Below are 13,549 nucleotides of genomic sequence, written 5' to 3' on the forward strand. Positions count from 1 at the left end.
CTCACATTTTTTGCAAGCCAACAGAAAGTCACCTGTCATACAGTATCTAGGATTAGCAGACGTCCCGTACTGTATATACGGAATTGTCCCTTATTTCATTGACTTGTCCCCTTGACCTAAATATGTCTGTCTAGAAGCATAATTGTCCCGTATGTTAGTGCCTTAACGTGAAATGCCTGAACTTAAAATGACTGTAATGAAATCAGTCATAAAAACATAATAGATTTCTATTTGAGTGCAATAGTTACCTTTTCCTATAGATGTTGCCTTACTAACTGCCAAGAGCAGAGATGATAAAAACCAAAGAATATAGCGGTCAAGCGGGAAATACTATTCAGCTCGAAACCTTTGCAAATCATTCATCGCTCATTATGACATCACACTTTCATACAGGGTTTCGGTGTCCTGTACTATAAAAATGTAAACGAGGCAACCCTAGTCATAGCTTCCTATTGGCCTGCATGAGATAAGGAATTTAAATACGCTGAATTACCAGCGCTAACTTTCCTGGTGTGTATCTTGGGAAATAAATAAACGGGTTCAGCTCCTGGTGGACTGCTCCTTTATGGAAGAAGAGATATAAGCACAAGGGCTTGAGAGACAGTATTATGAAGTCTGAATAGCAGCTTTCGTTTTAAAGTAAAACTACTTACAGTATTTTGGTGTGAAAACCTGTTATGTACTCCTTGAAAAAGCACCACTAGGGGGTGTGAAACGCGTGGGAAGAGAGTTTTCCTGTCTGCACATGTTTTTTATGTAGTTCCAACAAAGTACTTTTAATATTTTTTTTGCTGGTGAGTTTTCCCGTTTTTTGTTTATAGAGCAGCAGTTACTTTGATCTATTTTTGTTTCGTATAACACTATAGCACTTAGAAGTAAGATAGAATAAAATATATGAATTATTTTAGAATCGACGGGTTTATAATTATGACGTTGCCAATTTGCCCCATAGCAGTGTGCAAAAATTATTTTTGTGTCAATTGGTGCCAGCCTATTTGTGTTACCTACATCTGATACTGATCTCTTAAACAAAAAGGTTAATGCCTCCTCATATTTGGTTGATTTAAGTGATGCAGTGAGAAAGGAAAACTGCTCCATTTACATACACAAAAACTGATATATGCCATTAAAATATTGCATAGAGAATCTCCTACACTACTCGCTCCACGAACCACTTCCCACTAAATCGGTCACTAACAAAATTGGAGCAAATTTGATACATTGACACCATTGGGACAAATATATAATTGGGAATATTAGCTTAACATCATACCCCCAGATTCATCAAGCTCCGTTACAGGTTAACACACCCAAACTGGCGTTAAGTTCTATTGACTTTAATAACATCGAACACCCATTCGGGTGCATTAACCTGTAACAGCTTGATAAATAACCTCCTTAGTTTGTATTTGTGGTAATTTATACATATCCCCCAGTGAGCTTTGCATACACCTCTAGTGTATTTGTGTAAGGCTTTCAGCTTTACCCTTTGCATTTATGTTGCTCTCAATATAATGGTTAGATATAACATACTAACTACATTGTGTTATTTATGTGTCTTACGTGTGTGTGTGTGTGTGTGTGTGTGTGTGTGTATGTGTGTGTGTGTGTGTGTGTGTGTGTGTGTGTGTGTGTGTGTGTGTGTGTGTGTGTGTGTGTGTGTGTGTGTGTGTGTGATATATACACACACACACATACAGCTCAACCCCATTATAGCACGATCCGCTATAACGCGGATCCGATTATAACGCGGTTTGAGCATGGACCCCGAATTAAAAATAAAATAAAAAATGTAAACATTTTTTTTTGCACACTGCATACACGGCGTACACTCACTGCATACTGCATACACTCACTGCACACTGCATACACTCACAGCACACTACTCACAGCACCAGCACACACTCACAGCACCAGCACACACTGCACACACTCAGAGCACCCTGCATACACTCACTGCACACTGCATACACTCACAGCACATAGCACACTGCATACACTCACTGCACACACTCACAGCACACTGCATACACTCACCGCACACACAGCACCAGCACACAGCCCACTCTCACAGCACACTGCACACACTCACAGCACACTGCATACACTCACTGCACACTGCATACACTCACAGCACACACAGCACCAGCACACCCTCACAGCACACTGCACACTCACAGCACACTGCACACACTCACAGCACACTGCATACACTCACAGCACACTGCATACACTCACAGCACACTGCATACACTCACAGCACACTGGATACACACACAGCACACTGCATACACTCACTGCACACTGCACACACTCACAGCACACTGCATACACTCACAGCGCACACAGCACAGACCGCACACACCACACCTCACACACAGCCCCCCTACCTTTGATGTCACAGCCCAACTTTGGGGGCATCATGAGGCTGCTTGGGGGGGAACGGTGCAAGGCTGGGGGATCGGCGTGAGGCAGGTGGGTCGGTGCGGGGATTGGCGCGAGGCTGGGGGGTGGGCGGTGCGGGATCAGTGCGAGGCTGGGGGGGAATAGGTGGGGGGGGATCGGTGCAAGGCTGGAGGATAGTTGCGGGGATCTTTGGTTGGATGGTGCGGAGCTGCTGAGGGGAGTGCGGGGAATGCGGGGAGAACTACAGTGGCTGCTAGGGGACATGTAGGGCTGCCGGCGCCTCACTCCACCTCCTCCCCCCTCCTCCCTCCACCCCCCTTCTCCCGATCGGGCACACGGCGGCCATTTTTTAAAAAAAATTAGCGCGACCCCAGTTTTAGCGCGGTCGGATCGGGTGGCCACCGAGGATCGCGCTATAACAGAGTTGAGCTGTATATATATATATATATCTATATATACCACGACTATTAAGGTTATGGTGGGTAAAAAAAGTGACTAAAACACTCCACAGTAAAGCATAAAGCAACTGTAAATATTCCTGTATATTCATTTGCATGTCTTAGACAGGTCTGCAACCCTGTCTTTCACCATTATCACCCAGCAAACAGCACTTCTTGCTCATGTAATGTGAGCATGAGATAAAAAGTGGCACTGTGTGCTCATTTGCATGTCATTTCCCAGAATCCCTTGCTGCAGTGGAAGTGCTGTTTGCTGGGTGATAATGGTGAAAGACAGGGTTGCAGACCTGTCTAAGACATGCAAATGAATATACAGGAATATTTACAGTTGCTTTATCTATATATATATATATATATATATATATATATATATATATATATATATATATATACAGTGTTCGACAAACCTATACATTTGCTCGCCCCGGGCGAGTGGATTTAACCCCCGGGCGAGTAAATATTGGCCCAAGCAGCACACGTTTGGTACTAGGTGGCGAGTAGATTTTTTTGTGTGGCGAGTAGATTTTTTGGTGATTTGTCAACCACTGTATATATATATATATATATATATATATATATATATATATATATATATATATGTGTGTGTGTGTAATTTGAATTACTCTATTATAATTTAAATGCAGTTGATAATTGCTAATCTTAAAATACATCCATCAGCACATAATGATTAGAAAATCATGACAACCTAATGGCTCAAACTGTCAACATCTGACCTTTAAATATATATTTTCTTTTCAACAGTTATTTAACATGACAATTGAGGCCGCTGAAAAGAGTGATGATCTTGACATTCGCCTGGCAACGCTGCTCAGCCAAACTCTTTTTTCGGCTTATACCAATGTTTCACGAGGCCTTTTTGAACAGCACAAGCTTATCTACAGTTTTATGCTTTGCATAGAGATTATGCGGCAGAAAGGAGAAATCAGTGAATCAGAATGGAATTTCTTCCTCCGAGGTGCTGCAGGCTTAGATAAGGTGGGATTTCAATCCTTTTAGTGCAGATAAATCTGGATGTTTTTATATCTTAATAGCTTGCAATTGAAATCTAAGATGGCAGCCTAAAGGGATGTTTCCGTCCATTTAAATGTAGTAATTAACTTCTTCATACACATCCTGATCATTAACCCACTCGCTGCCTGACAGATAGCAACAAAGTGCACAGCAGTGCGTTGCTAGCCCCTGAGGATGAGAAAGAGTTAATGTATGAACTGCTACTAATGGAGCTGGCAATGTATCACAAAGCGGCTATGATCGGGATTGCCATATGATGTTCTATTTTAAGTATTTAATTATGCTGTATTTTCAGGAGATTTAGATTTTAGATTTTAAAATCCTGCACAGTATTACAGCTGCAGTTTATGTTTGGGACATCCTGTTAAAAAAATTCAGCCACATCCATATACAACAATACGGAGTATGTATTTGCAGTCACAAAAACCGTCATATGTGACAGAAAAAGAACATTTTATGAAGAATAATCTAATTATCTTCCTTAAACAAATGTAACTATGCTCAGAGCCAATATTTAGCTGTTCCTTTGGATTCTTTTCCTTCATGGCCTCTGGGGGAATGTTCGTTAATGACGTATTTCCTCTAGCCCAGTGCTTATCCCTGGAACCCTAGAGTTCACTGAGCAAATACAGTATGTAACGCTTCAAGAATTCATCATTCATCATCATTTTATTTTGCCATTATTACATGATATATATAGAGAGGGCTGTTGGTTTATTAAAAAAATATAAGCTCAACCACAGCAAATGTAGTTTTATGTGCACAGGGTAAGCAGTTCGTAGTTTGTTAAAAGGTTGAAAACCACTGCTGTAGCTTTAGCTCATCTTGTCACAGAGTTTAACATGTATCCACATAGGCAATTATATGTTAAAACAAAGGCTGTTGTATATCCCGTTAGTTTAGGCTCAACGTCACATTACGTGAGCACTACATTGCATCAGCTTTCAATAATGTGACGTTAAATGTTCCTTAACTAAAGGTGGCGTCACTCTCACCGAGACCCTGAAATAGTGGGGGGAGGAAGAGAGAGATAGAGAGTACTTATTGACTGTTTTGTTTTAGCGTCCAATTTAGAGCTGGATTAACGGTTGTTCCTAATTTAAGAACCTTTTTTTTTTTCATTATGCGCCTGTAGAGACCAGAGGCTAACTAGACTACATTACAGTATAAGAACCTAGCATTTGCAGCATACATTTTCAGGAGCCATGGCTGAAATCGCCGCTCTATTGATGCACAGACATTACGTGCTAATGCTGGCTATTCTTGAGAATAGACCAAGATCTGGGAGAAGGAAAATTAATTTATTGGGCTAGCATGCCTGACGATGAGGTATTCCAGAGGTACTGCTAAACACCTCACATCATCATGAAAATCTTTATTTTGATCTACAGGCTAAAATACACAATAGAATAGCTATCATTGCAGTGACCAAACTACTGGCAGTACGGCAAGGTACAGTAGTTGGTCTGCGGGAGTTCCAACTAAACAATAATTTGACCAATTATCTAATTTTTCATATGTTCAGGGAGCTGTGGAAAGTACCCACTTCACACTAGTGCCTCCACAGAAGGATGAAGCTATGAACATAGACTGGAAACTCTTCCATTCCATAAATCTCATTTGTGATGCTTTACTTATCGCCAATCTAGTTTCAAAATATCCTGGCTGCCCAAATGCCGTCTTATTACAAAGGATGTTAAAATGGCGTATAGCCAGTGGCTCTAATCGAAGATCTCATTATCGTGTTTTAAAACCAGCTAATAAACAACTTGGTAGTGTCTAATTCTAAATTGGCTCCCAATACAAGAAATAGAGATGGAGCATCACTAAACGTTTACACCGTAACACTAAATCAGGCACCACATTTATAATCCAAATAAGGTTTCCAACAACAGTGGAAATATATACGTTTTTTTTTTTTTTCACTTGAATGTCTGGTGTCATAAAAGTTTAATGTTTCTATACCTGGTATTTGCTGGATTTTTATCAGTGTGAACCAATAGTAGCAGCACAGTGATGGTCAATAAATATGTGGAGGTTAAATATACATTTAGCCACTGAGCTCCCCTAAGCAGACATGACCTGCCCTAATAGTGCAGATATGACACAATATTTTCTTTTTATCTCCTTACTGCTTTTCTTTGTTTTAGAAGCACCCAGCTAAACCTGATGTTCCCTGGCTTTCTGACACGCTTTGGTATACATGCTGTGACTTGGAAGAGATACTTCCATATTTCAAAGGAATCAAAAAGGATATATTGTGTACACCTACTGCCATCACTTTGGGTAAGATGATAGACAAAAAAGTATGAATTCTTAGTTTACCTTTGTGCAAGTTCTAATATTAAGGTTTGATCTGAAATAGAATAGTGTACAGGCATACCCCGCATTAACGTACGCAATGGGACCGGAGCATGTATGTAAAGCGAAAATGTACTTAAAGTGAAGCACTACTTTTCCCCACTTATCGATGCATGTACTGTACGGCAATCATCCTATACATGCATAACTGATGTAAATAACGCATTTGTAACAGGCTCTATAGTCTCCCCGCTTGCGCACAGCTTCGGTACAGCTAGGGAGCCGGTATTGCTGTTCAGGACGTGCTGACAGGCGCATGCGTGAACTGCCGTTTGCCTATTGGGCGACATGTACTTACTTGCGAGTGTACTTAAAGTGAGTGTCCTTAAAGCGGGGTATGCCTGTAAATAGTTAAGATAGTCAAAAACACCTGAACATGGGATACTCTAACTGTAACATCGTTGTGCATTTTGCCAGATTCCAATGCATTGACTTAAACTTCCTATTTTCTGGCAAAAGTTTAGTTAATTATGTATCTTCTCTTGGAAAAAAGGAGAAACATGTTATATCAGTTTTTATTTGAATACATTGATATGTTTTTCTGTATACTTCCAAAACTGCCGTATTTAAGATGGGATGTAAAATGTGGTATGTAATTTTGGTTCTGACTTATTTTTATGTGGAACTTACAGATACATCGTGCACTTTTTTTGTGTTGTTTTAGTCTTACAAGCTCATTTTGCCATCCATTGACATAGAACTTGCTGTATCACTTTATTTATTTATTTATTTTACATTGGAAAGTTTTCGTTCTCGTGTAAGCACTACTGTTAGCTGAAAAAAATGGAAAAACTTGATTTTTTTTCAGGGAGTCTTGAAATTCACATTAACCCCAGCTCTTGGGATGGCTACAAACTAGACACATACAAGAAACAAGGAGAAGAAAACAAGATGGGGTTGGATCTGTGGAATGAAAAACTTAACTTGTTTCAAAAATTAATCCTTGTTAAAAGTATAATGGAAGAAAAGGTAAGTGTTTTTGCACAAATACAAAAACATTATGACCTATAATTACTAAGCACTGCTTTTCTATAAGACACCTCCTGGCTCTGGAAAACACCTCATGGCATATTTAAGTAAATGGACGATAAGGTGTCTTCCAGCACCAGAAGGTGTCTTTACCAGTATCCTGTGTCAGGGGGTGTGCTGCTAATACCTGCGCGGCAAACAGGAGGCCTGATCCTCCGCCACGGGAGAGCATGGGGTGTGTATATCAATATCTACTAACAGCGCCTCCACCTGAGTGGGATCCTTACGCAGTAGGATGGCCCCTCCCAAGACAATATGCCCAGTAATACACGCACAAAGTTTGGGTAACAGTATTTACTGGAAGGTACTAAACAATAACAATGAGCACACACAATATACATATACAGTATAGCTTATACCGACCCGCGGTGTATTCCCACAGTACTTGGGTGCAGGGTCACCAGTGTCCCAGGGTCCAGGCCACGTCGGCCTATCCCGCCCCAAGTGTGAGGCAGCGCTGCCCCACGATGTGTTGGTGCACTTGTGGAGATAACTGCCTGGAGCTCCAGCCCCGGGGGTCACTGAGTAAGGCCAAGTAACGGTCAGTCTGTTCCACCGAAGATCTGCCTACGTGTGGGGTGGCTTCCAGCCGGAGCATCCCACCTTTAGATAGTCTCTGAGATGATGGCCTGGGCTGGTCCCAGGTGCAGGCCACGTAAACCGCGTGCGTTCGTCACCGGTACAAGGGTACTAGCACTAACAGGCTAAGGGGAGCGTCCCTATCTGAGAGGCCTTCCCTAAAGCTCCACAAGATAGATATGGTCGGGGCCTAGCTGGGACCTGAAGGGGAACCTCTGGCCTAGTCTAGCGGAGCACTTCTCCCTGGACCTTACATACTGTATCCCCTTGCTGTCCCGCTTCCGACTGGGGTGCTTTCCTGAGTACACCTAATGTAGCTATCTCCATGCAGGAGATTCTGCGCACCCTATTGGCTTAACCAGTCCATGTGCTCTGTTCCCTGTGCATCCTGGGGCTTGTAGTCCCTGCAGAGCCTATGGGTGCAAAGTGCCCTATGCACGTGCCCCATTCTCAACATGGCGGCCCCCCGTTGTCAAATGCGCCGGGAACCCCCGGCGACTTGCTCGCCTGCCTCAACCTCCCCTCTGCATCGGTGGTAAGGGGAAGCCATGGGGAGCCCAGAGGGGGACCTTGCTACATTACTATTAGTTGCAGTGCTAAGATGTTCTATATTGCAAAAGAAAAATGCCATTTGCAGACAGCATTGCAATAAATAAATGAATGATTTGGTTATGTTTGTTTTCCTTTCCTGTATTGGTAACAGCACTTTCTGTTGTTACATATAATGTAGGTATTGCTAAAATGCTGAAATGTGTTTAAGTGAAGAGATCAGCAGATATTTTCTAATATATTTAATTGTATTGTATTGTATGTCTTTATTTATGTTTAATGTTTAAATCTATCAAATAAGAGCACTTACTAATTACCAGTACATGGATGTACATCCATTTTTTGGAGCAATGGAGAATGACCTTTTAAAGCTGCAGTCCAAGCAATATCCTACATGTGTTTTTTTTTTTTTTTAAATTAATCGATTCTGTACTATGAAAAAATACTTGTACCGCAGCTTTTTATTTTTTAACAACTCTAGATGACATTTTTTATGTATTATAATATAACAAGCATTTTTTGTTTCTATAGCAACCATTTACAAAGTCACATCCCTTTCCTCTTCCGAAACAGGCTCTGGCACACCGCTTTTTGAGCCCTGCCCTCTCTCTAGCAGTGCAACAATTGTATCTAGTGACTGCCTGGTCACATGATCTTCCCCCCAGAACTTTGTCATATTAATATGGATATGCTTTCCACTGACTGTAGGATACTCCTCTGCAGCCATTTAGTGAACCCCCGAGCCGATTCTTTGTCGTTCGATCACAGGAGAACGGATCGATCGGCAACTTTGCTAATTATTTATCATTGTGTGGATTGTATTGATGCACATATTAAAGGGGAAAAAATTAAATAAAAAACCTGCAGCTTGGACTGCTGCTTTAATGTTTGAACGCAAATCACGTACAGTACAGTACTTTTTCTCCCTATTAAAGTACAACGTTTAAGAATTCTGGTCTACCTTCTATGTATCATTCTGGGAATAAAAGTAGTAGCATTGTTTTCTTTCAAGTGTTTAAATAATTGCTCAATTTAAATTGCAGGTTGTTTTTGCTATCACTGAATTTGTGATAAATAACCTTGAAAAGAAATTCATTGAGAATCCTCCAGTTGATCTGGCTACGCTTTACCAAGACATGTCACCTTCAACTCCTTTAGTCTTTATCTTAAGCACTGGATCAGACCCAATGGGAGCATTCCAGAGATTTGCAAAGGAAAAAGGATATTCTGAACGGTAAAAAATGATACAATTCTGCTTAAGTTATATTTAATTATTCATTGTACTCCTTTTTCTCTCACTCTCTTTTTTTTAATGCAAGGCATAATATCTATTTTGTCTAAAAGTGATTTCCGACAGCTGATGCTGGCGGTAATTAAATATTGAAAAATTATTTTTCCATACATATGTTTTTTACTTTTAATAATTATTCTTGAATAAACCTGAAGTTAATATTGAACAGTATTGGTGTATTTAGTGCTTTTGATTTAATCAGATTTTATCATTATGTTATATGTATATGTTCTATAACAGGAGGGTCAAACATATAATAGCTTGGGGGTCAATTCTTAAATTCGACTACAAGACTTGGAGCGAAACGGCAAAACAATAAATAAATTGTAACTACAGTATAACCTACGCGTAAAATATTTTTCTTGAGATTTCCTTATTACAAATGTTACCATTATTGTTATCCCTCTCGCTCCCCATCCACTCCCTCTCTCCATTCCCTCCCTCTCTCTCCCCCATCCCCTTTCTCTCCCTCCCCCATCCTCTTGTCTTTCTCCTTCATTCTCTCTCTCTCCTTCATTCTCTCTCACCCCCATCCTCTCTCTCCCCCATCCTCTCTCTCACCGCCATCTTCTCTCCCCCATCTTCTCTCCCCCATCCTCTCTATCTCCCCCACCACCCTCTCCCCCACCCTCTCTTTTCCCCCATCTTTCTATCGCCCCCATCCCTCCTCTCTCTCCCCAACCCCTCTCTCTCCCCCATTCCCTCTCTCCACCAACCCCCCTTAACTCCCCTATCCCCCTAGCTCTCCACCCTCTCTCCTCCTCTCTCTCCTATTCCCCCTCTGTCCCCCCTCTCTCCCACCCCATCCCCACTCTTTCTCTCCTTTTCTCCCCCTATCCCCTCTCTCTCCCCATCCCCCTTCTCTCCCCCCATCCCCTCTCTCCCCCATGCCCTCTCTCTCTCCCCCCTATACCATGTCTCTCTCCCGATCCCCTCTCTCCCCCATCCCCTCTCACCCATCCCCCATCCCCTCCGTCTCTCCCATCTCCTCTCTCTCCCCCCATCCCGTCTCTCTCCCCCCCATCCCCCCTCTCTCCCCATCCCCTCTCTATCCCCCATGTCCTCTCTCTCCCTCTCCCCCTGTCCCCTCTCTCTCCACCGTCCCCTCTCTCTCTCCCTCTATCTCCCCCCCATCCCCACTCTCTCCCTCCCATCCCCCTATCTCTCCCCGTTCCCCATCCCCACTTTATCTCCCCCCCATCCCCCGATGCTCTCCCCACTGATCCCCCTCTCTCCCTCCTGATCCCCCCTCTCTCCATCTTGACCCCCTCTCTCTCTCCCCATCCCCATCTCTCTCTCCCCGTCCCCCCTCTCTTCCCCCATCCCCTCTCTCTCCCCATCCCCCTCTCTCTCCCCCCACCCCCCTCTCCCCTCTATCTCTCTCTCCCCTATCCCCCCTCTGTCCCACCACATCCCCACTCTTTCTCCCCCTCTCTTCCCATCCCCCTCTGTTTCACCCCATCCCCCCTCTCTACCCCATCCTTTCTCTCTACCCCCAATCCCCTCTCTCTCCCCCCGACCCCCTCTCCCCGATCCCCTCTCTCTCTCCCCACATCCCCTCTCTCTCACCCATCCCCTCTTTCTCACCCATCCCCTCTTTCTCACCCATCCCCTCTTTCCCCATCCCCTCTCTCCCCCCATGCCCTCTTTCTCCCCCCATGCCCTCTTTCTCCCCCCATGCCCTCTATCTCCCCCCATGCCCTCTCTCTCCCCCTATACCATCTCTCTCCCCCCATCCCCTCTCTCCCCCATCCCCTCTCTCACCCATCCCCCCATCCCCTCTTTCTCTCTCCCCATCACCTCTCCCCCCACCCCCTCTCTATCCACCATGTTCCCTCTCTCTCCCCTTGTCCCCTCTCTCGACCATCCCCTCTCTCCCCCCCATGCCCTCTCTCCCCCTATGCCCTCTCTCTCCCCCCCATGCCCTCTCTCCCCCCATGCCTCTCTCTCCCCTATACCATCTCTCTCTCTCATCCCCTCTCTTCCCCATCCCTCTCTCTCACCCATCCCCCATTCCCCATCTCCTCTCTCCCCCCATCCCCTGTCTATCCCCCATGTCCCCTCTCGCTCCCCCTTTCCCCTCCATCCCCACTCTCTCCTCCCATCCTCACTCTCTCTCCCCTCAACCCCCACTCTCTCCTCCCTATCCCCCTCTTTCTCTCCCCTGACCCCTTCGCTCTCTCCCCCATCTCTCTCTCCCCGTCCCCCTCTCTCCCTCTCCATCCCCTCTTAACTCCCCATCCCCTCTCTCTCCCCCTCTCTCTCTCTCCCCATCCCCTCTCTCCCCCACATCCCCTCTCTTTCCACCCACCCCCCCTCTTTCCCCACCCCCCCTCTTTCCCCATCCCCCCTCTTTCCCCATCCCCCCTCTTTCCCCATCCCCCCTCTTTCCCCATCCACCCTCTTTCCCCATCCCCCCTCTTTCCCCATCCCCCCTTTTTCCCCCATCCCCCCTCTTTCCCCATCCCCCCTCTTTCCCCATCCCTTCTCTCTCCCCATCCCCCCTCTTTCCCCATCCCTTCTCTCTCCCCATCCCCTATCTCCCCCATCCCCTCTCTCTCTCTCCCTTCTCTCTCTCCCCATCCCCTCTCTCCCCCACATCCCCTCTCTTTCCACCCATCCCCCCTCTTTCCCCACCCCCCTCTTTCCCCATCCCCCCTCTGTCCCCATCCCCCTCTTTCCCCATCCCTTCTCTCTCCCCATCCCCTCTTTCTCTCTCCCCATCCCCTCTTTTGCTCTCCCTCATGCCCTCTTTATCTGCATCCCCTCTCTCTCCCTCAATCCCCTCCCCCACACCCCCTCTCTATCCCCCATGTCCTCTCTTTCTCCCCCTGTTCCCTCTTTCTCTCCCACATCCCCTCTCTCTCTCCCCCTATCTGCACTCTATCTCCACTCTCTCCCTCCCATCCCCCCTCTCTCCCTTGCCCCCTACCCCCTCCCTCTCCCCTGCTCCCTCTCTCTCCCCCCATACCTCCTCACTTTCCTCCCGACCCCTCTCTCTCCCCCATGACCCCCCCCTCTCTCCCCTGTCCCCCCTCTGTCTACCCATCCACCCTCTCCCTCTTCCCATCCCCTCACTCCCCATCCCCTCTCTCTCCCCATCCCATATCCCCCTATCTCCTCTCTCTCTCCCCAACCCCCCTCTCTCTCCCCCATCCCCTCTCTCTCACCCATGTCCCCTCTCTCCCCCCCATCCCTCCTCTCTCTCCCCATCCCATCTCTCTCCCCCCTCTTTCTCCCTGTCTCCCCCGTCTCCACTCTCTCTCCTCCCTGACCCCCCTCTCTGCCCCTAACCCCCCTCTCCCTCCCCCATCCCCCCTCTCTCCCAATCCCCTTCTCTCTCCCCTCTCTATCTCTCTCTCCCCATCCCCTCACTCTCCACCCCTTTCCCCTCTCTCCCCATCTCCTCTCTCCACCCCTATCCCCTCTCTCCCCATCCCCTCTCTCCCCCATCCCCTCATCCCCTCTCTCCCTATCCCTTCTCTCCCCATCCCCTCTCTCCCCATCCCCTTTTTCCCCCATCCCTACTCTCCCCATCCCCTCTCTCCACACCCCTTCTCTCCCCATCCCCCCTCGCGCTCTCTCTCCATGCCCTCTCTGTCCCATCCCCTCTCTCTCCCCGTCCCTTCTCTCTCTCCCTGTGCCCCCTCTCTCCCTCCCCAACCCTTCTCTCTCTCTTCCTCTCTCTCTTCCCCCGTCCCCTCTCTCTCTCTTCCTCGTCTCCTCTCGCTCTCTCTTCCCCATCTCATCTCTCTTCCCCATCCTCTCCCTCTCTCTCCACCCTCTGTTTTTACACCCCACTACTCCCCTTCTTTTTTATACCCCTCTTCGTTTTTACTCCCCT

At 46.0% G+C, this 13,549-nt stretch overlaps 1 protein-coding gene across 4 annotated transcripts in view; it reads left to right on the forward strand.

The window, feature by feature from the left end:
- DNAH6 (dynein axonemal heavy chain 6) overlaps window positions 1–13,549 on the forward strand; it is a 448,872-nt gene that overhangs the window by 357,873 nt on the left and 77,450 nt on the right. For all 4 annotated transcript variants that reach the window (XM_075607019.1, XM_075606995.1, XM_075607010.1 and 1 more), the window contains 4 exons: window positions 3,627–3,860; window positions 6,047–6,182; window positions 7,066–7,226; window positions 9,458–9,648. In XM_075607019.1, coding sequence (XP_075463134.1) covers window positions 3,627–3,860; window positions 6,047–6,182; window positions 7,066–7,226; window positions 9,458–9,648 — 722 coding nt within the window. The remainder of the gene's footprint in view (window positions 1–3,626; window positions 3,861–6,046; window positions 6,183–7,065; window positions 7,227–9,457; window positions 9,649–13,549) is intronic.

Source organism: Ascaphus truei, chromosome 1 (assembly GCF_040206685.1).
Source record: "Ascaphus truei isolate aAscTru1 chromosome 1, aAscTru1.hap1, whole genome shotgun sequence".
Lineage (NCBI taxonomy): Eukaryota > Metazoa > Chordata > Amphibia > Anura > Ascaphidae > Ascaphus > Ascaphus truei.